Source organism: Carcharhinus amblyrhynchos, chromosome 7, assembly GCF_965287045.1.
Source record: "Carcharhinus amblyrhynchos chromosome 7, sCarAmb.v2.hapA, whole genome shotgun sequence".
Lineage (NCBI taxonomy): Eukaryota > Metazoa > Chordata > Chondrichthyes > Carcharhiniformes > Carcharhinidae > Carcharhinus > Carcharhinus amblyrhynchos.
Genome location: NC_137330.1, coordinates 61,930,822 through 61,953,074, shown reverse-complemented (window position 1 = coordinate 61,953,074; position 22,253 = coordinate 61,930,822). Strand labels below are relative to the sequence as shown.

Below are 22,253 nucleotides of genomic sequence, written 5' to 3'. Positions count from 1 at the left end.
AAGAGCCAAATAATCAGATCTGAAACTATTCAGAATTTTTTTTGAAAAAGTAATTTTAAACTTTTTTTTGTAACATTCACTTTAATGCATTTGAAGTAATTGAAATGATCGCCTGCGATGAACTTTGATAAGTTTGGATTCCTCAAATTATTAGTGCCACATACATCACCAAACATAGGGAAATAGACAGTCAGAACAATATATTTTAAATGGAATTTATTTTCAACAGCATTACATGGAGCAAGAATATCAACATAACTTTTAAGCTGCTAAAATATCATTTTGCTTGTTTGCCTACAAGGGTCAAAAGCATAATTAGTCATCAGAATGTATAGTTTTAACAAATGTTAAGTGAAAGACTCTGCCATATTATCTACAGAAAATGCCCAACAGTAAACAGATTTTTGTTCAAAATCCTCCTCGAACATTAGACAAAGCCATCAGAAATGCAATACAATTTGCCCATACTATAAAGCATAAGTTTTTTCTCAAGATTCAGAATGTAAAAGAATTTATAGAAATGTATTCAATATGATTTTTTTCATTTGCGGAAATATGATTTAAAAGTATTAAACTTTAAGCTGCCTACCAAGTTGTTACAGAACTGGTAAGTAAATAGAAAATTACCCCTTTCCAATATGGATCTCCAAGTTCTATGGATGACTTAAAAAAATATTATATTGCAAATGCACTAGTGAATTTTTTTATTGGAATGATGTTTGCTGAGTATTAGGTCCCCTTTAAATTTCTGCAGTAATAGTAGGCTAGGAGATTCTTTATAAACAGACGTAATTATTTTAAACTGATATGTTAACAGTTTGAAGTGACACTGAAACATTCAACAAAATCTTTCCATATTTCTTTTCCGGAATATTTGGTAACTACTTGATCATGCTAAAAATATTCTTGCAACAAGGTTTACACATATTTATTCAGGTTTTGAAAATGAGCTGGTTAGGTATCTAAATTAGTCACAACATCCTGTACAAAACTTGTCTAAAGAGAATTCTACTTGTAGCCTTTTTCATATTATTTACTTGCAGTTATTAAATTCTACTAGAATATGGAAGTGGTAGGTTAACAAGCCATCACATTAGTAAAAAGTGAATGATCAAATTACAGGCTAATGATTTTAAATATCTAACCCCAATGATGCTTTTCTGCAGGCCTCTGGCACCTTAAATATTCACACTATGTGCGACTACTATGCCGGTTATTATTTGCCAATGCTCAGAGGTAACTTTTCTCTATTATTCATGGCAGTGGTTATTCTAATGGTGAAGATTCTTCATTTAGTTTCAGGTAGCGTTCACTTCTGAAAGCAAACAGCACAGCGGATTAGCAATGTAACATTTAAAATAACCTGTAAAAACTTAATAATCACATTACAGATTGTTCAACTAAATTGTACTTATGGTTTTGCTCCTGATATCTGACAGTTTTTAAGGGCTTTACTGCTAGGAGAGCAGGGTACTATAAGAATTTGCCATCAGCATTTAGCCTGATGCTGCATGCTTGTATTATACAATAAACAGAAATAGCAAAAAGCTGCAACTGTATAATGTATAACGGCTGCTTTAAAATTAAAAACAATCACCAAAAGATTGAATGCTCAAATATTTTCAAATGAATGTAAAAAGGATAAATCAGAAAATACTGATGGTAGGCAAGTATGATACATAATATGAACAATTTCATTTCACTTTCTTTAAAATATTCTTTTAATCCAAAAAGCCCAGAGCATCGGCTTTTCCCTCCAGTTTGAACATTTTCACCTTAAATTTCATTTGTCGTAAACTCAGTATCCCATGTGTAAAGTGATCAGGGAATATCATATTTTTCTGTCCAAATACAAAATTGGCAGATTTAAAAACAAAATTTTTATGTTTTGCCTCGATTTTTAAAATTGCATATTAAGAATTTCTTTATACATTGTGACACATTTTAACTAATTCTAAATTGAGATTTGAGTAGATATTTCGTGGATGAAGTCCAGAGTTGATTCAGGAATAATATGTATATTTAGTCCAACATCAGTGAAGGATTCATTTCAGACAATTTTTAATCTAGTTTGATCAGGATATTTTACCAAGGAAAGATTTAGAATTGTTCTTTTACAAGTGAAATGCATCCACATCTGTTGAGAAAAGCAGAAGTTAATTTTCCTTTTATGACATCCAGTTAATGGGGCAAAGACAGTTTTCAGCAAACCATAAGAAGCTGAAACAAAAACAGGAAATGTTGGAAATACTCCATAGCAAAAGGCCCCATTTGTGGAGACAGAGTAGAGTTAATGTTTAAACTCAACTCTTTCCCTCTCCGTACATGCTGTCTAAGTCTTGCTGAGTATTTCCAGCATTTTCTTCTTTTGTTTCAAGGTATTGAAGCTGTTGTCTTTGATTCCTACTAAAAGTGCTTATGATTCCTATGCTCAAACTGAATCAGGCTGTTCAAAAACTCAGCACTCTGTTCAATCCCAAGCTAAGCTTTGAGCCCCGTTGTGTCTCCAGCATATATATTTCAGTCCATTAGCTACCAAGATCCCCAACTGTGACTTTGTTACTCCAAAATTCTCCAAGCAAATGGATGGAAGAAGTCATCAACTGTGCTATCAAGTGGCAAAAGCCATAGGGATTCAGTTTGGATTCTGTCACTACAATGTTTATCCAAACAATAACACAAGTTTTGAACTCCAAGGATTAAGTGTGAGTGACTATCCTTGACATCGAAACAGCATTTGACCAATTGTGGGGTCAAAGACTTCAAGCGAAACTGAAATCATTGGGATCAAATCATACCTAGTGTAAAGGAAGATGGTTATGGTTACTGTCGGCCAAACATCTCAACCCCAGGGCATCACTAAGGATTTACTTAGGTCTGTGCTTAAGGCCCAATCACTGTCACCTAATTCAATTACCTTTTCTTCACCAGAAGGTCAGAAATTGAACTATTTGCTAACAGCTGCGGTTTTCAGTTCTATTCACAATTCTGGAGACTGGTCAATTTACGTTTGCTTGCAGCAAGACCCGAATAACATCAAAGCTTGGGCTAGCAAGTAACATTTGCACAACACAAGTGAAAGAAAATTCTCATCTCCAACAAAAGAGAATGCAAGTACCACTCTATGACATTCAATGTCATCACTACTACTGAATGTCCCAACATTAATATCCGAGGGTTACAATTACTAAAACTACAACTGGCTAATCACAGAAATGCTGTGGCTAATGCAACAATCCGGAGGTTGGGAATTCTGCAGTGGGTAACTCATCCTGTCTCCTCAAAGCCTGCCAAAATTTAAGACAGGTCAGGAAGGAATATGATGGAATACTCCTCATTAATCAGAGAGATTGGTACAACTGCAACACTGAACAAGCTCAATTTACTCAGGACCATGTAATCCATTTAATCATATCTCATTTACCAGCTTGAACACCCTCTTCTTGCATAGCTGTCATAGCAGCACTTTTGCGCATCATACGTATGAGACGCATTGCAGCAAGACATAAACATTTAATGACACTTCCTAAGCCTGTGCCTTTGAAGCAAAGATAGCTGATTCATGAGTAACACCACTATCTCAAGGTTCCCCGCCAAATCATACAACATCCTAACCTGGTCACATATTATTTCCCTCTATACTGTCATAAGCCATTTTTAGACTTTATTTTTGTTCCAACTCCCTTTTTATTCCTACCTTTGATACACCACTTTTCTTCAGCTTGGAATATAATTTAATCTGTACTCTACCCACCACACGTTTAGATATTCCCACTTGCTGTTTCACTGCCATTTTCCACAACCAATTACATGGGCTGGGTACCTTTCCAATGAAATTAATTAATTCCCAGTCGATATCTTTGTTATGAGCTCTTTTACATTCATATTGAAAGTAACTGATAAGCTTATGGCCACAGTTTCTAACTGTTCTACTTTTAGATCATATTGCCCTGTTACACAGACCTAGCACTGCCTCCAATAGAAACAATGTCTTCAATTAAAATTATACATTGCCACATTTTTGGACTTTTTAAACCATTCTTTTCTCCACAAAAAATGAGTTATTTTGCATCACTGTGAACTTGAATTGTATCAAAAAAAAGGTGACTTCAACTTGTTTTCTAATGGATCTCACATTTCTTATTCTATTCTTCTCTATACCTCTTCTTCACTTATTTGCGCCATGGTTCATTTTCCTATACATTCCTTTCTTGAGCTTGCTAGTTGGATTTTCTCTAGTTCTCTGCCTTTCTTGGTTAATTCCAGCCCAGTTCCTCTACTTATTCTCCCTGCAGAATACTGATACTAGTTGGATTTGGTAAAGCTCATCATGAACATGGGCTTCCAATGCAAGAAATAATCCCAATATCCTGGAAAGCTGAAATAATTCTCATTAATGCATAAAATCCATTCCTCTCCAATTGGACCAACAAAGAAGCATTGGGAGTAATCTAACGGTCCAGCTTTTTAATGTTATACCCAATTCTACCCCCATCCCCGCCACCAAATTAATCTCAAAGCATTCGAGCCCGAAATGCACATTGCTGTTTGTTCCAGCTAAACCACGCCAGCTACTCTCACTGCTTTGCTTTCCAGAATATTCTGTATACTTAACCAAATCCTTAGGTGTAAAGTTAATCACATTTATCCACATGCTTTGATTATTGTAGAGTTGCATTACTTATGGACCAGGGAAAGCAATTCATACACCCATCCTCCAAAAGTTCTCTTTTAAACTGTACTGCTTCTGTCATTTTGTGTCTTCGTGATTTTTTTGTGCATTATTGTATCCTTCTCTTCAATCAACTTCAGTTAAGAGTTTCAATATCATCAGCAGTTCCACTAAGGGGGCTCTGATTAGACAGTTAAGTGTTCTTAAACTCAACTCAACTCAAGGAGATGCCAATAAGTTTTTCTTACTCCCATTAGCAAATAAGTTTTGTCCCTATACTCCATTCCTTTGCAATTAGATGCCAAACATCAATTGTTTTCTGGAGAACAAATCTTCTTAAAATAGTACTTTGAGTTTGTGAACATCATAAATGAGGCTGTTGGCTGTGTTGACGATCAATGTATCTTGAAAGAAAATTTGTTTAAAAAAAGCGTGAAATCTCCATTGCAAATTTGTGCATCTTGCAACCAAAACCATTTTCAAATTCTGGGACAGAGTACCTTTCATCTTGGAATTCCATTAATCTACATGTTTGAATTATGACTTTTAACATACTTCTAATAATTGATGCTGTTCAAACAAATCAAGTAATAAATACAACATTTACAGCAAAACAAAAAATTGCATTGCAAAAAACAGAAATTGAGCAATTTAAAATGAAACAATACAAATGAAACTCTGGAAACACATACTTCAGTATTTCTGATTTAACTGGGAAATTTAATATTTTAAGATAAAATTGTGGTTATACTAACATTGTTCTACTTTTGCAATATTTTTGTTTTTTCAATCAAAATACATATCTGGAATTGTGTTGGTCAAATTGTTGACAAGCAATTTCAAATCTTTCTCTAGTAAATGTTTGCTTTCAAACTATTTATTGAAGACTTATTGATTCAACCAATCATTTAACACCATTTATATTAGATCATTCGCAGCATATTGAGGCCAGCTGTAGTACTTTGACTTAAATAAGAAAAAGTATAAAGAAAGTGAAATCATAGGCAGATAGTACTGGCTAGTTGTCAACTAAGGATTGATGCATGTTCAGAATATGCATTCCTCCCTGCATAGAAAAAAAGCATGCTGAAAAAAATGGTGAATTGAAAATAACATAATATCTGGGATTTAAGTATTAAATTTGCTGCCTCAATAGATGCTGCATTCCCTTACCTTAACTCATTCCTCCCCGTCCTCAGTGAGCTCTGTTTCTTTATGTACCACTACCCTGGTGACTGACATGTCTGGGTGCTGCTCTTTGGCTTCTTTTATTGCCTGGGCCAAGGCCTACCCAGAATTACAAACAATAATGATGGGATTGGGAAAAAAAATACAAGTCATAACACACAACAAACAATGGCATAATTAAAGAAATTAAATTTATCAACATTTGTATGGAAAATCAATATACAATTTAATCTTGCATAAAAGAACTTCTGAAATCAGGAAAACGTTTATTTACAGAGAATAAACTAATCAAAATTTCCAAATGAAGTGGTTGCCAAAAGGTCCATGTAAAAGCTGTGTGCTTGCCTTTCTCAGAATTGACCATTTATGGTATATTTAACAGATCTCCCCACACTTCGTGAAAAATATACACACGCACACACATACAGTCCAAAATTGGCTGTCACAACAAGCTAATTTAACGTTCCATATTATGAAACAAGAACAAGAGGGCTTGGACTAAATGGCTTTTGAACTAATTCTTTATATTTATATTTTAAAGAGACATTGGGCTTGAACTTCCACTGAATGGCAGAGTCGGATTGTCACTCTGCTTCTACTTTCTTGCCTCAAATTACTTTGATCCTGTCTCACTCGACCTTCTGATTCAGGGCGGGCAAGATCCTGGCAGTACAGTGCATCCCCAGGGCCTAACTTTGAGGTCAGTTCAGTTGAATGTTCTCCTTTTTATAGCACTTGTTAGTTCAGTCTGATACATTGGCAGGCGAAGAAGATGGGATGGTGTTGAAATTGACAGCAAAGGAATGGAGTTTTTACAGGGGCTAAAAAGAATGGTTTTCCTTTTCCACTGCTTAATTGGAGGATGTTAGCTCATCCAGGATGGGATGTTGGATATGTCTAACAATAGAGAGTGGAGAAGTGGCATTAAGATAGGGCTGAGCATTGACAGCATACATGTGGAACCTCATGCAGCACTTTTAGATAATTTCAAAGAGGGCAGAACGCAGATGGGAAGAATAATTCATCCAGCACTTTTCCCAACCGCTAGATGTCTCCAAGTGTTTTGCAGCAATGAAATACTTTTTGAACTGTTGTCACTGTTGTAATGTCGTAAACATTTGCACTCAGCTAATTCCTGCAAACAGCAGTACAATGATGATCAGGCGGCTTATGGGATGTTGACCGAGAGATAGATAGGATGTTAGGGGTAGCTTCCCTGCACTTCCTTGAAGTAGTGTCACGGGACCTTTCCCATCTAGCTGAGCAAGCAGATTGAGCTTCAGTTTAATATCTCAGCCAAGGGACATTTCCACAATGCTAAGCTCCTTCATACTGGAGTATCAACCTTGATTTGTGTGCTTAAGATTGAATGGGACCTGAACCTGGAACCTTATGATTTAGAGACCAGCTTGTTACCAATAGAATCACAACCAAAAAGAGCTGAGGATAGATCCTTTGGGTGAGGAGTCAGGAAAGCAAGTCATTGTAAGGGATTCTCTAGTTGCAACAGAACAAGTAGGAAACTAAGCATGGGCAGTTTCGGTCAGTTAGACAACGTTAGAGAGCTGAGGGAAGAAGAAAATGGCATGATTAACTGCTATTTTGCATGTTTACTTCATTGTAAAACAAAGCAGCTCATCAATTGTTGAACTGAATGCTCAGTCCACCAGCTGAGAGAACGAAGTACGCCTGCAAGGCATAAACATTTTGTTCACATCACAAAGGAATACTACTGCTTTGCTCTCCTGCGATATTTCTCCTGACTCTATAAAGCACCATACTGAAAAACTTAAGAAAAGCCGGTAATCCTCCCATAAGGAACTCCTCTGTACCTTGACCAGCCCAAGCAATCTAAGAAATGGCTGTAATAGTTCAACAATATACATAAGAAAGGAGACACTGACTTGGGAATTTTTCTGACACCTATACAAATCTTAGACTGGGTGATGGCTATCTACCAGAAATTCAAAAATCAAGAACATGTTACTGTGTGTTGTGAATTTAAAATAGCAAAACTGTTTAAAGCACATTGTGTTTGTCACTGAACAGATCTGGCATTAAATATCAATCATGAAAAAGCACGCTATAAATATTAAAAAAAGCCTTTGAATTTTCTGGTGCGAATTTTTCAAAATAGGCAAAAATCTAGGTTACAACAGGCAGTGCAGAAAAATGCAAAGTTAAGACATCTGAAGGCATCCACGTTACACTTGTTCTTGTGACAGTTCGTCCCACGCCATCTGGAATCTTGGTAGCACAGTGGCTAGCACTGCTACTTCACAGCGCCAGGGATCAGTGTTCGAGTCCCAGCTTGGGTCACTGTCTGTGTGGAGTTTGCATGTTCTCCCTGTGTCTGTGTGGGTTTTCTCTGGTTTCCTCCCCTATTCTGAAAGACGTGCTGGTTAGGTGCATTGACCCAAAAAAGCAACGGAGTGTGGCGACTAGGGGAATTTCACTAATTTCATTGCAGCGTTCATGTAAGCCTTACTTGCAACTAATAAATAAACTTTAAAAACTTTAAAAGCTATTCCTTCCCTGGACATCACCACAATATTTCCCACAGGTTAAGTATCTTGCTTACCAAATTCGAGTTTTAACAGAACTTTCATTAGCAAAAACAAGGTATCAGGGCAGATATTGTGCAACATTTGAATAACCTCAGGAATATCAGTCGGCCATTCAGGCCCTTGAGAATGTTTCACCATTCAATTAGATTATGGTTATCGGTACCTCAACTCCAATTATCTGCTTCTGTTTCATATCCGCTACCCTTTTTGGATTTTTTTTTGCATCTATTTGCCAACGTTTAGTGATCTGTGTCCACGTATAGCTCAATTTTCATTCCTTCACAGTTTCTAGTTTCTCACCTTAAAAAAATTATTTATTTTTCCCCTATAGAAAGTGGATCACCTCACACTTCTACAGATTGAAATCGGATCTCTCACAATATTATTTGAAAAGTATTTCTTTCTCCCAAATGACAGCAATGAAAAAAAAGCACTACCCTGAAAAACATACAACTCAAGCTTTAGAAGAACTAAATAAATAAATTATTTAGCTTGATGAACATCTAATTCTTTATAGGACTTGTGCAACAAAAATGTTGTAAGTTTACATGAAGAGGCAAAGCAACAACATAGCATTTTGGTGTAAATTGATCTGTGAAGGCTTTAAAATGAATGCACGAGTGACCTCTCAATACTGCCCAATTAAGTCGGATTAGTTCTAGAAAATACTGGCTTTCTTCATGACATCAAAGCCACCAAATTTTTTTTAATGAACTTTTACTGCAACAGTACTAACAGTGGTGGAGACAGTGGTGTAGTAGTATTGTCACTGGACTAGTGATCCACAGGGCCAGGGTAATGCTCTGAGAACCTGAACCCGTCAGCTGGTGGAATTCCATAAAAATCTAGAATTAAAAAGTCTGATTGCCAATTGTCGTAAAAAAAATCTCATTTGGTTCACTAATGTTCTTTAGGAAAGGAAATTGACTCCAACATGTGGCTCCAGATTCACAGCAATGTGGTTGACCCTTAAATACCCTCTGAAACAGCCTAGCAAAACAATCAGTTCAAAGGCAATTAAGGACGGACAATAAATGCTGGCACAGCTCACATCCTATGAATTAATATAAAATAAATGACTGAGGCTGCACACTGTTTTTCTGGAGGGTGCTAACAAAAACACAAATTTCAAGGAATCCTTAGGAACAGAAGTTGGAAAATCATTACTGTCATTAAAGTCATTATGGTCAAGTTGTTTATGTGGAATACATGGAAGGAGAGTCCTGACTGTAGCCATATAGAGCTCCAGGTATGCTCACTCTCTAATACTTTGACACAGAATAAAAAACAATGAATATTTCTATCAACTTGAATGATAGAAAAATTAGGCCGATCTTCTCAATCCTCACTTACACTCTACAATGACCTTTATTTAAAGATTTTGGAAGAGAGAATATTGCATATCTTGTTTAATTCACTCAAATGCTTCACAAAAAAAAATCAATTTTATGCTTCTACTTTCTAAGACTGCAAGTCAGAATGCCAAGTAAATACCTTAAAGACAAATGCTGTTCATGTTTTAGATAAATGTTCAAAGTATAAAAAGTGCAGAAAATTAAAATGTAGCAGTTTGAAAGCAGCATCAAAATCTCAAAGTTCTGCATTAAAATCAGTCAACATCAATTCACTTCTCTACATTTATTTATGCAAAATTCACATATATCTTTCCATTTGTAAAGTTCTGTTGAATCATGCTCGGTTACATCAGAAATATTTGAAACTCCACAAGATAACATATCAAATAAGCTTTAGGAAAAACTGACCTGATCATGGTCAATGTCTGTGTCCCCTGTGATTACAATTCGTTTTTCAATTCTGGTTTCAGAAACACCACCTTTAACAGTCTAAGGAAAAGTGAAGTCAGCCATTGATTTTTTTTTCATGATCAAATCTAGCAAAGTCAATCTTTTCAGTCACACCTTTGTAACTAGTTTATTTGGCTGGATTTTTCTCCCAGTAAACAAACAGCATTAGCCATTCATTACATTCAGGCACAGGCCTTCTACTGGAACTTCCAAAAATAATGAAACCATTTCATGCAACGCCACCAACAGGAGTTTGGTGACCAGCCTAAATAGGGAAAGTAACTTTGATTCACTGAATTCCTACAATGCAGAAGAGGGCATTCAGCCAATCAAGTCTGCATCAACTCTGACAGAGTATCTTACCCAGGCCCTCTCCCCTGCCCTATCTCTGAATCCCCACAATTTTATCGTGGTTAATCCACCTAACCTACATATCTTGGGATCCCAAGGGGCAATTGAGCATGGGTCTGAGGCCAGGAAGGGGACACGAGGAGACTGGGGCTGGGAGGCATTCGTTCTTTAGTTGAATGCAGGAGTTAAATGACTAGAGAATCAGTGAATGACATCACTAAATTTCAGCACTGCACTTTGTCAGCAGGATAAAGAAAAAGGAACTTAAATTCAGCGATAGCATGCAAAGAAAACTATGCTTATTTCATTATATAGGCCACACAATGATGTGATTGCCCACACCTATTGCACACCTTTGTAATCTGGGTCGTCATTGTTGTACAAATAGATTCAGAAGTTATAGTCTGAGCACTCATCAGAACACCAGGATCACTGTCCCCACTGCCATCACCCTTGAAATACAACAAAATGAGAGAAGATTATAATACAACTGAATAAATAGAATATCCAACTACATAAAATCAGTCAATTTCATCAAAATGCCATTTCAAAATAAAACTGCAATAGCTTACACATTTCGTAAAGATTTTTGCTTAAGCACCACACCAAGATGAATATTTTCACCTGATGTCCTGATGAAGCTAAACTATTACAGAAATAATCAACAAAAACTGTCTTCGCACTATTAACATCTGGTTGACCGCTAGGATATTGAATAACACTGCAAAGGGAGATAAAATCGATGCATATATTAAAAAACCAAATGGCAGGTCCCTGATTTATCAAAGGGTATTTAGGAAAATTGATTATAAAAATGACTATTTAAACTCCGGCAAACAAAAATGTTTCAAATGTCAGTTGCTCAGCTGTACTGTTCGAAAAATTTAAACAGTACACTGACTTTGCTATGGCAGGGTGCTTAGCTACAATGGAAAGCATATAACAGCATAGCATTTTGTGTTAAAATTCACAATGCAGTAGAGTTAATATAACTTTATAGGTTCAGTGTGAAGGACACAGATCAAATTCTGAAACCCCACCTTAAACTGAAGGAGTTACACATATGGGCAAAAATCTAAGTAAAACAATAAACTAGCAGCAAATCACACCTTATATATCTGAACAGTCAAATGGTGACATGACTATTTGGACAGCTTGTCATTCCCCAGATCTCTCTCCCTGCATGTCAGCCAACAATATAAATGGTGATCACTTATACTTGTCTCAGTAGGAAAGAATTAATTTCAACATACATATGTAAGAATAAACACTAGTGAGAAGTATTTAGAGGAATTGATTAATATTTTTAAATGATAAATAGGAACTTACAGCTTTAAAATACATTTGCAAATTTAAATTTCTTAATATTTCAAAAATCTATAATTTAACAAAAATGTTTTACAAGTATAAACCATGGAAGGAACATTTGGAAAGAATATAGTATATAAAACAGCCAACGTAAAAGCTACAATTTTCATGGTGTACACTCATTTGTAATCCTCAATGCAAGGCGATGACGATTACATATCTAACCACCACTTTTGTTAGATAGGTAAATTTACCTGGGCAGCTTCATATGTAATGGTCTTAGTCTCCGTTTGAACAATTGGAACTTCTTTTGTTGCAATTTCTGTCTTGTCAGGGCTCACCGTATCAGAGATCGTCACCATTTCTGTCTTTACCACAGGAGGCTATTAATAAGAAATTCAAGTCAGTAAAACTAGATGTGCTTTGAAGGATAAACTGAAAAAGGATGTCAACTAAAAGTCAATAGCAAGAAAACAAAAGTGAATCAACATAAAATAAAAAAGGTTCAGATCATAAGTGGGTTGATGAAAAAATTCAAGATGTTTAAATTAAAATAGCACGACATAAAGCACATGACACAAAATATTCAACTACCTTATATTTAATTGAAAATCTCAAGTGACTGCCTAGACCTCCAATGCAAGCAACACAGCCAGAAACCAAGACTGAAGCAGGCAGAGGGGTGGTTGATAACTATTTTTATGTATTTGGTGGGGGGTGGGGGGAGAGAGAGAGAGAGAAAGAAAATAAACTTATTAAATCCAAGTGAATTGAAGTTTCTCCAGAAATCCCAGGATAGACCAGGAAAGAGGCAGTAGGGGGAGAACTCCTGCACTCTAACATTTACCTCTGACTCAATTGCTGTGAACATTTACCTCCGAACAACATATAACTTCTGGTACAGCATCACTATCAACATACGAAACATCTCCATTTAGCTTGGGTTTGATGTCTTCTTGCTCTTGCATGTGCTTTACTTCCTGTAGTTCTCCATTCTGCACTTCTTGCAAATTTTCTTCTGGGACATCCTGCATTTTATGTACCACAACAGCAGGAAAAAGTACTTTTTCAATTCCTGTTACCAAAGCATTCGACTCCATTCCTACTGTAGTCAATGTCTTAAATTCATTTTTTTCTCTCTTTACATTTTCTCCTTCCTTGGTCTGTGGGTGGTAGTCTGCCTCTTCCTCACACTCACTATGGCTATCAGAGGATGAGGCATAACCCTCTTTTGCTGGCATCTTAGAGGGGGACACAATTGTGCTGCTTTCAACAGCTCTTTCAGGTTTTACTTTTGAATGGCTGGGTTCTCTCTTTACCTCTTCAATCACTATTGTTTCTTCTACTAGAACCTCTGCCTGCTCCTCCATCTCGGATTTCTGTTTTTCATCTGAGCTCTACACAAGGAAATGAATGAAAAAAGGGATGAGGGAAGAAACATATAACCATGCAAACATAAAAGGATAATCACAGAAAACAAAGTAAATGATGAATGATGTTACAGTGGCTATGGTCTGGTGGAATTATGGAATAAAGACCACCTTGGCAACACCTCCGGCTCCTGCTGGAAGCCCCTCTGTTCTTGAAGCAAGATCCTGGAGAACATTAAGCAGCCACAACAAAATGTAATGAATATTCTTTACCACTGATTGATGGAGGAAAAAAATCAACCATGACAGATGATATTGCTGCAAAGTATCCCCCATTTATAAATATATATATTAACAAATTATGAAAGGTTACTGTGGAGCTACTAGGAACATAAAAAATGAACAATTTAAAAATGTGTAAAAATACAAGAGGATGTACAAATAAAGACCAGGACTAAACAGAAAAATCATAGCAGCATGTCAGACATACTGTGACTTTTATAACTACCAATCAAATTCCATTCTAAAAGCACCTCAGACAACTGCTTGGAGCAAATGAGAGAAACAGATTCAGCAGCAGCTTTTTCTTTCAACCCAGCACCCTCTGATGCCTGAGAAATAGCAGACGAGAAGGAGGCCACCAAGCCTGTTGAGAAGCTCTCTTTACTAAGTAATAGCGATGTTATCTCCTCTTCTAAGCTCTACGCAGTTAGAAAATTGAGAATAAAGATTAACAAAGATAACAAACAGTCTTACAGAAGAAAAACAAAGTGAGAGAGAAGTTACACCATATCACATATCTATATATTTTTGCCTGTTAATTAACAAAACATGCCACGACAAGCAGGTCTTACAAAGCATAAACATACAGCATCTCTTAATATCGACAAATATTTCTAAACATTTAAGCAAATCAGTTTTAAGGCAACATATCTATTCTGTCTGACTATATTTTCAAAATAGCAAATCCTCAAATCGCATAATGGAATTTCAGAATTATGAGTGGTCTTCCATGCCTTAGAATTCATAGAATTCCTATTGAACATCCATGTCCCCACAATATGGAATTTAACATTTGCAGTTTACCTCACTTAATATGTGTTCCCACAGGTGTGTTGGAAATTGTCTAGGTTCCAAGCAAAATTATCAACTTTTTGTAAAGCAACAAGTTTATAATTTTGCGTGGAATATGTAAACGAGGAAATCTTCAAAGAGCTTTATGCTGTGCTATAGAATGATTAAAATTCTTTACAAGATGTAATTATGTTGTTATTCTGGCGAGCCTAATAATAAATGCCAGGTTAAAACAAAGTACTATATTTGCCATAGCAACATCTTGATCAAGATCTTTCCAAGACAACAAAATCACAGAAGTGAAAATCAAAATCTGTCATCTAAAAAAATTAAACAGAACACAATTACCAGAAAGAACAGAAAAGTTTAGGCCTGATGAAGCAAATGGAACAGATTTAAGATTTGCTTGTTGGCCCTGGATTGTGCAAGGTGTTAGCAGAATATCCTTTTGATCTCAGGTATCTGAAGTCCGAATCCTACTCCGACTAACGGAATGAAGGATCCCTCTTTTGTTGGCTCCATGCATCATACACTAAACAACTTTGGAAAATCTTAATCTAGTTCTTAGTCAGCTTCATCCCATAATATGACACACTCAATATCAATGAAATCATAAGGATGGTTTACGTGGAAAAAGGAAATAGTACAGAAGTGCAATAGAGAGTACTGATTCAGGATTGGGAAAAGGCAAGAGAACTTTGTTCTGCAGCTGTTTACTACTCCTGAATTAGCAATTGATTGGTGGCAATAATGGGTGATTCAAATGAGAAGCGCTTGATTGCCAAGTACTAACATTCTTTGCCTTGATGAACACAAAATGCTTTTCTGTTTTAGAAATGGAAACAAACATATAAACAGTACACCAACAAATGGTAACACAGGAACAGGTCAGACAGTCTTACAACAAGAATCAAACACAAATGTACAAGTTTTACCAAAGAGTGGATAATAACGGTACTTTAAAAAAAAACACACCCAGAAATAAATGCAACAGAGCACCTGATTGGCCTGGAATTGCTGCTAAGGTTGGAATCAGAAAGTGCCACCTAAACTGCAACTGACACTGCATTGGCTTTGACAAAGTGAAACTGTGCCCAAGTTTCAAGCATTAATTAGCAGGAGCCAAAATCTAAAATCTCTCGTGAAACAGCATAATCAGGCAATACAATTAACTGTAAATTCTGCAAGTGAATTATTCAATCAAGATGATTTCTGTAAAAGCAGTGGATAAGCTCACTGACTGCTGGTGAGATGACTAATGTTGAGTTTCTATGACTTGAGGCACCCATATTCCAAGAGAATTTCAGCACAATATGAACCCCCGAACTAGTGCAATAGACAGGAGCTCACCTTTCCAACCTGGGGTGTGGCCAGATTGTGGGTGAGGACTGGTTAGTTTGGATGTACTTTTGGGTGCAACTTACAACTTAAAGTTTTGTGACCCTTTGTATCGATTTGATTTCACCAAAGTAAGTTATCTGCATCGAAAGTATGCAAAAACCCCAGGTCCTAAATCTTGCCATTACAAAATCTTTATTCTAAAATCAATTTCATACCAGTTGAAAAAGACTTAAACACATCAATTAGACGGTTAGAGAAAAGGTTCTAAATCTTGATTTCAATTTGAAAATCTTCACCAGTGAAGAAAATATGGTCAATATGAAAAATGTTACAGAATCAATAATGTTGAATGTAAACTAATGTTGAATGTAAGGCACAATGCAAGTTCCCAGGTGGAAAATTTGCAGATGAGTGACTGAAGGCCACAATATTGTACTCTGTAATTCTGATGAATATGTTTCCAGATTAAATTTTTAATTAAAAACATAACATTAATTGGTATAGGAGTTCCTCATATGTGTTTACTATTAGTTAATGAAAGTAAAAAGGAGTGAGCTGAAGTAATAATTTGGGTTACTATAGTGAATACAATTACGTATATTTTAATTTGTTAAAACACTCAAAGGTGCTTATCCAAATTAGCAATGCAAATATTTTTCTAATATATGTGAAAACACTACAAACCACACAAACACAAACATCCATCAAGTTGGATCGAGCTTTCAATTATAACCTGAGATTCTGCTTCTGACACATACCCCTTCTGTTTCCAGTGATAAGGGTTTGGTCAATCGATTTTCCCATTCATTTGGACGTGGTTCAGGTGTGGATTCCATGAAACTGCGTTTTAGCTCGCTAATGCTAGCTTGATGTTTCAATAGATCCTCCTGGGTCTTATCAAGGTCCTAATTTCCGCACATGTACACAATTAGAATGAGACACAATAGATCAAATCTGAATTAGTCAAAAAAATCAGGAACACACAGAAATGCCTAGGCTCACTGAAAACTGGTTCTTTATCGAGTTCAGTAAATAGCTATTGGTTTGTTTATTTTTTGAAAACCTCAATTGTTTAGAATTTACTTGTATAAGCCCAGTTTCAATACCAGCCATTACCTGCCTCCTGATACAAATTTTCCAGTTCTAAAATTTGGACAGTGCTGTAACTGCATTAATAAGTTGGAACATTTGTAGCACAGTGGTTAGCACTGCTGCTTCACAGCTCCAGGATCCTGGGTTCGATTCCTGGCTCGGGTCACTGTGTGGAGTTTGCACATTCTCCTCATGCCTGCGTGGGTTTCCTCTGGGTACACCGGTTTCCTCCCACAGTCCAAAGATGTGCGGGTTAGGTTGATTGGTCATGCTAATAAATTGCCCCTTAGTGTCCAGGGATGCATAGGTTAGAGAGATTAGTGGGTAAAATATGTAGGGATATGGCAGTAGGGCCTGGGTGGGATTGTGTTCGGTGCAGACTTGATGGGCCAAAGGGCCTCTTTCTGCACTGTAGGGTTCTAAGATTCTATGATTTAATATTATCTGGCATAATTTAATATTAACCTGCTGAAGCAGAGATCATTTCAGATGTATTTATCATAGTTAAAGGGCAATCATAATTGGTTGAAATAGGCTTCTTGTACTTGCTACAAATTTTTGAAACTAGATTGAAAACGCAGTTGGTATAAGTTTGATATAAAAATTGTAAATAATCAGTTTTTTTAAGATCTAGAATTAGATATTCAGTGAGACAAGGCATATGTAATTGAGGCTTAGTATGAAACCTGGAGTGGTCTGTTTGATTTTAGTACATATTATAAATATTTGATAAAATCAAAAGGTTATATGTAAACAGTCAATTAGCCCAGTTACTTGTCTGCAGTAATCCTGGTTAGTATATGTGCCCATTCATCTTTATATAATTTAAATAAAAATACTTGTGTTTCTACCTGGCACACAGATTATATTGCATGCTAATATTCCAAGCTAATCCACCATAGCACAGGATTTGAAAAATATGACTTGGGGAAGTGTAGCATGCATTCAAATGACTTTCATTCTCATGCATTGCATGCAAAATCCATGGTAACAGCCTGCTGGTGAAAATTCATTCAGTGCAAAACATCAGCCCATCCATGTACTGAGATTTTATACAAACCTCCAACATTAAATTGCTATGTCTGATATAAATATTTTCTCCTTCTATGCTCAATGACTTATTCTGTGAAATTGGAAGAAAGAAAAAGGAAAGAAAATTCCAACATAAAAATAAATAAAATCATATGAAACATGCAGGCACCAAAACAAAGTGGAAAATTTTAAATAATCATCAAAGAATGAAAAAAAGTACATAATCACATCCCACCTGATAACTTAAAACATTCAAAACTTAATGGGAAAATGGGAAAGAATGCAAGTTAAGTTGCATTAACCTTTTGCTGCTGCAGTGCTTCTTCCTCCTGTTCCAACAGAGTGTATCCAACAAATTGCAAAAGAAAATATTATTTCTTTGCTATTGTGAAAAACTAGTCCAGGAGAAAAAAAAATCGCAACGAGATGCAAATAATTTTTTTTTAACCGATTTGTATATTTCAACTGTCTCTTTGTCAGGGAAATGAGCAAGATAAGAGTGACAGCTCCCTGACATTCCCACTGCCAGGGAACTTTCCACATACTATCTGGAAAGCAGATTGGCTGTCTGCCACTCAGAGGCGGACAGTTAACTAACGTAGTTGAGGCCCCCCTCCCAAACCTGGGGTGATTTTGCGGCCAATAATCTACCTGGAGGGAGTTTCCCCTCTGCTTCAAGAGTCTTAACGACTTCACTCCTCCGTATATGTTTACTTACCTTACTGCCTCCACAGGCACCTTCAGTTTGAGGAGTCCTCACATGCGCAACCTGCCTTGGCAACGCTCCCTTTACCTGGAAGGGTTGTTGAAATTTCAGAGCTTCCAATCCTTTGATGAGTAGATGGTCACATTGTGCTCAGAGGCAGCCAACTTGGAGGCTGCCTTTTGGAAGATCGTGACACTGGTCTTAAAGCCAGCAAGTGCTAGTTCGGGACCAGACATCCTGACGCCCAGGGGAAAATCCAACTCTCTGGTTCAGAACACTTTTATGTTTATATCTTGTCTATTAAAAATGCAAGAAATAGCAGCAGTAAGCCATTCAGCCTACTGAGCCTGTTCAAACGTTCAATAAAATCTTCTCATGATCTTCTCATGGCCTTAACTCCACTTTCCCATTTGTTACCCATAACTATTGACTCAAAGGTCTGCCCAACTCAGCCTTTAATATATTCAATGATCCAGTCTTAAAAGATCTCTGCGGAATAGAACGATGCTCAGAAAAGAAATTCCTTTTTATTTCAGTCTTAAATGGGAGATGCCTTTTTTTAAAAAAACAATTCCCCCCCCGCCACCACTGCGCTTCTTGCTTACCCTCTGAGGTGAAACATTCTCTCAAGCATCTTCCTGACAAACCCACTCTCAATTTTATATGCTTCATTCAATATTAGTGACCATGAAACTATCACCAATCTGTTTCACTAAAGCCCTTTAGGAAAAGAAATTTGCCATCCTTATCCAGCATGCCCTACATGTGACTACAGACCCTCAGCAATGTGGTTGACTCTTAACTGTCCTTTAAAATGGCCTAGCAAGCCACTCAGTTTAAGGTAAATTAGAGTGGGTAACAAATGCTGGCCCAACCAGCGGCATACACATTCCATGAAAGAATAAAAATAAGATTACCTCTCATTTTCTTCTAAACGCCTTCATTAAGAAATGAAGCAAAAACTGTCTACACTATTCCATGTGTAGTCTCACAAATATCCTGCAATTACCAGTGAAAAGTGTTCTTCTCTGCCAACCGTAAGTATTTGGTACCTGCTTTTTGAGGGAAAATGAGGACCAAGGGCATTCATTTTTGAAAATCTGTTGTTTGCTATGACATCACTTTGTTCAGAGATAGGTATGTAACATCTAAACTAGTTTTATCGTGTTTTCATTAGGAATAAGTGAGGTCCTAAAACCCCATTTTGGTCAATCTGCTTGGTTGCAGCAAAAACTGTTGGAAGTTGAGTGGAGAAGGGAGGGTGGGAAATGAGGAACGTCTATGAAGTATGCAGCTGTGATTGTCAATATGATCTTCTCTAATTTGAGGTGAAATAGTGCCACCTGTCTTGCGGCTGCTGCAAAGTCAGTTCCCCAAAAAGTAAATACTTGTAATAGAGTTTGCATTAAACTTCCATTTTTTTAAAAAAAGGTGCTGACAATGAAGTTTCAGTGAGTGAAACACATCTAATCAAGTGTGGTTTGGGAGCAAGTAAATGGAAAATAATTATAGGTCACGTGGTTCAACATTGGGTTTGAAGATCCCCTGCTTTTCACCTTACAAGAAATAGTATACAAAATATTGTGTTGAAATGCTGCAATATTGGAAGGGAAATTTGCAAAGAATAGAACAGACAGAAGTAGGCTGCAGTTTCAGATAAAACAGTGGAAGAGTCAACATTAGTCAAAATAATCTTACTCTTTGTTTCCCCCCACCAAAAAAACTCTAATCGTTTTATAACTTCCCATACAAAAAAACTATTTCCAAATGCCACACATTAAGCGACAAATTTACACACCTCCTCTTCCTCTGCTTTCTCATTCAGGTCATTGTCATAAGAGGCGTATAATGTGGTCGCCTTAGGCTCCAGGTAGCAGAGAGACAGAGCAAGAGGAAGAGAAAGGGTGAGTGAGAAAGGAACAGACTGGGATGCAGACAAAAGCAGCACAAAGATGACAATGATGGAAGGAATAAGGGATGGAGATGTAATAGGAATGTATTTTTGAAAACATGGTGGAATCAAAGCTGAACATTCATCAGGAAGGCTAGGAAAGCTGATGTAACCGTCCTCATCAAGCAAAGAAGGGAAATTGGGAGGAAAGCATTTGTATAGATTTAGAAATGCAAGGGCCAATGTCTTTCTTACAGGATTAGAATCAAATTTTATTTCCTTCAGATCCTGTGGTATAAGATTAGGACACTGAGCAGGATCAGGATAATGAGGATTAGTTAATAATACTGCATTATGCTCTGGTGTTGTTACATGTAAACAATGATTGGAAGAAATAGACTCGAACATACATTCTTTGTCTAATTCGCAAGTCGAAAGTGCACTATCCTCTGAAATGTCAGAAAGAAAATCTGCCTCAGGAATAGGAAAGAGATTAAGAGGAAGGGAATAGTTGGAATAGGTAGGAGATGGGGAATGTGTGTTATGGAACTAAATTAAACCCAGTAGACACGTATGTTTCAGAAAGTGTAGAGAGGACAGAAAGGAAACAAAAAAAGAAAAGAAAAACAATATTAGTCAGAAAGTCACTCAGGAAATGCTACAAGTTCAAACAAATGGAGGCAGACAACTTTAGCCTTTGCAAGATGGATAGGGTAAACACAACGCAGGAAAAACAAGCAAGCACAGTACATCTTTTGCACAATAATTAAACTTTAGCTTGGTTACTTTTGAACTTTTCCTCCCAACCATACATTTATTTAACTTAAAACTCAAAGTGCAAGAAAACAGTTTCTCAAGAATAAACCTGTTCAATAATTTTTCTGCAAAGGATTTAGCTCCTTTAAGTCATGGTCCTGTTACATTCCTAAATTATGTTAACTTTAGCTATTTAGAATACCGCACATTTAACAGTGGCACTTGAAATATAATGCAAAACAGTTTAGCTGCTTCACAAATATTAGGGGAGATTTTCCTGGGTCTGGTTCTACATCCAAGATTACCTAAATGCAGTAAATATTGAAACATTAGGCAGATGAGAGCATAAAACTGACTTGTGTCATTAAATTTAATGGAGAAACATTTTGTTGGTTCCTTCATAAGTTTGTGCTCAGGCTGCCCAATTTTCCAATATTTGCTGCGCCCAATCAACTGAACACACCTAGACACTGAAACAGGAACATCTCTCCTAAAATACAGTTTCCAACACTTGCATTCATCCATAATAATTTTGACTTCAATCGATTATTTGCTTTTCCTAAAGTTAGATCCATGTTGAATTGGAAAAGTCAATCCATCTGAAAAAGACTGCTTTCTAGTTTTAACAAGTTTGAAAGCATCTCCGTTTTTTCAGTATTTTTCTACTCCATCTGATCTTTTCTCATTTGTTCATATCTTTCATCATTAATTTTGTTATTTCTTTTGTTGAAATAAGTGGTTGCAAGAATAGAACAAAACTTAAGGGGAGAAAGAACACTTCCCTTCATCAACATAATGTGAAAAAGAGAAAACAAATGCTCTTACTGCTACTGAGAAATAATTAATTTTGCAATTTTCTCCTCACAACCCTTCTCTCCCCCTTCACCCCAAGCCAGAGAACATTTCTGAATTGAATTTCTTCCACAGCATGCAATCTCTTTTCATCAAGCTTCCCGTCCCAAGAATTAATTCGTACAACATAATCAATTTCATCCTCATAGGAAATTTAAAATAATTCAGTTAGTTTAACCATGGTAAAAGCTACAGTGATTGACAGTGAAGACCAATCCATCCCACGAAATGTATCACGTAGCAGATTT

At 36.5% G+C, this 22,253-nt stretch overlaps 1 protein-coding gene across 21 annotated transcripts in view; it reads right to left on the bottom strand.

Annotated features, from left to right (window-relative positions):
- Positions 1-201: 201 nt before the first annotated feature.
- epb41l2 (erythrocyte membrane protein band 4.1 like 2) overlaps positions 202-22,253 on the bottom strand; it is a 170,782-nt gene continuing 148,730 nt past the window's right edge. For 6 of the 21 annotated variants that reach the window (XM_080192443.1, XM_080192451.1, XM_080192447.1 and 3 more), the window contains 11 exons: positions 20,305-20,946; positions 18,103-18,129; positions 16,435-16,581; positions 13,795-13,962; positions 13,433-13,486; positions 12,767-13,288; positions 12,146-12,274; positions 10,937-11,035; positions 10,191-10,271; positions 5,846-5,959; positions 202-1,315 (listed from right to left, as the gene is read on the bottom strand). In XM_080192443.1, the coding sequence (XP_080048569.1) occupies positions 5,852-5,959; positions 10,191-10,271; positions 10,937-11,035; positions 12,146-12,274; positions 12,767-13,288; positions 13,433-13,486; positions 13,795-13,962; positions 16,435-16,581; positions 18,103-18,129; positions 20,305-20,946 (1,977 nt within the window). In that variant the 3' untranslated portion in view covers positions 202-1,315; positions 5,846-5,851. The remainder of the gene's footprint in view (positions 1,316-5,845; positions 5,960-10,190; positions 10,272-10,936; positions 11,036-12,145; positions 12,275-12,766; positions 13,289-13,432; positions 13,487-13,794; positions 13,963-16,434; positions 16,582-18,102; positions 18,130-20,304; positions 20,947-22,253) is intronic. The other 15 variants (XM_080192457.1, XM_080192452.1, XM_080192459.1 and 12 more) reach the window with 15 other exon arrangements.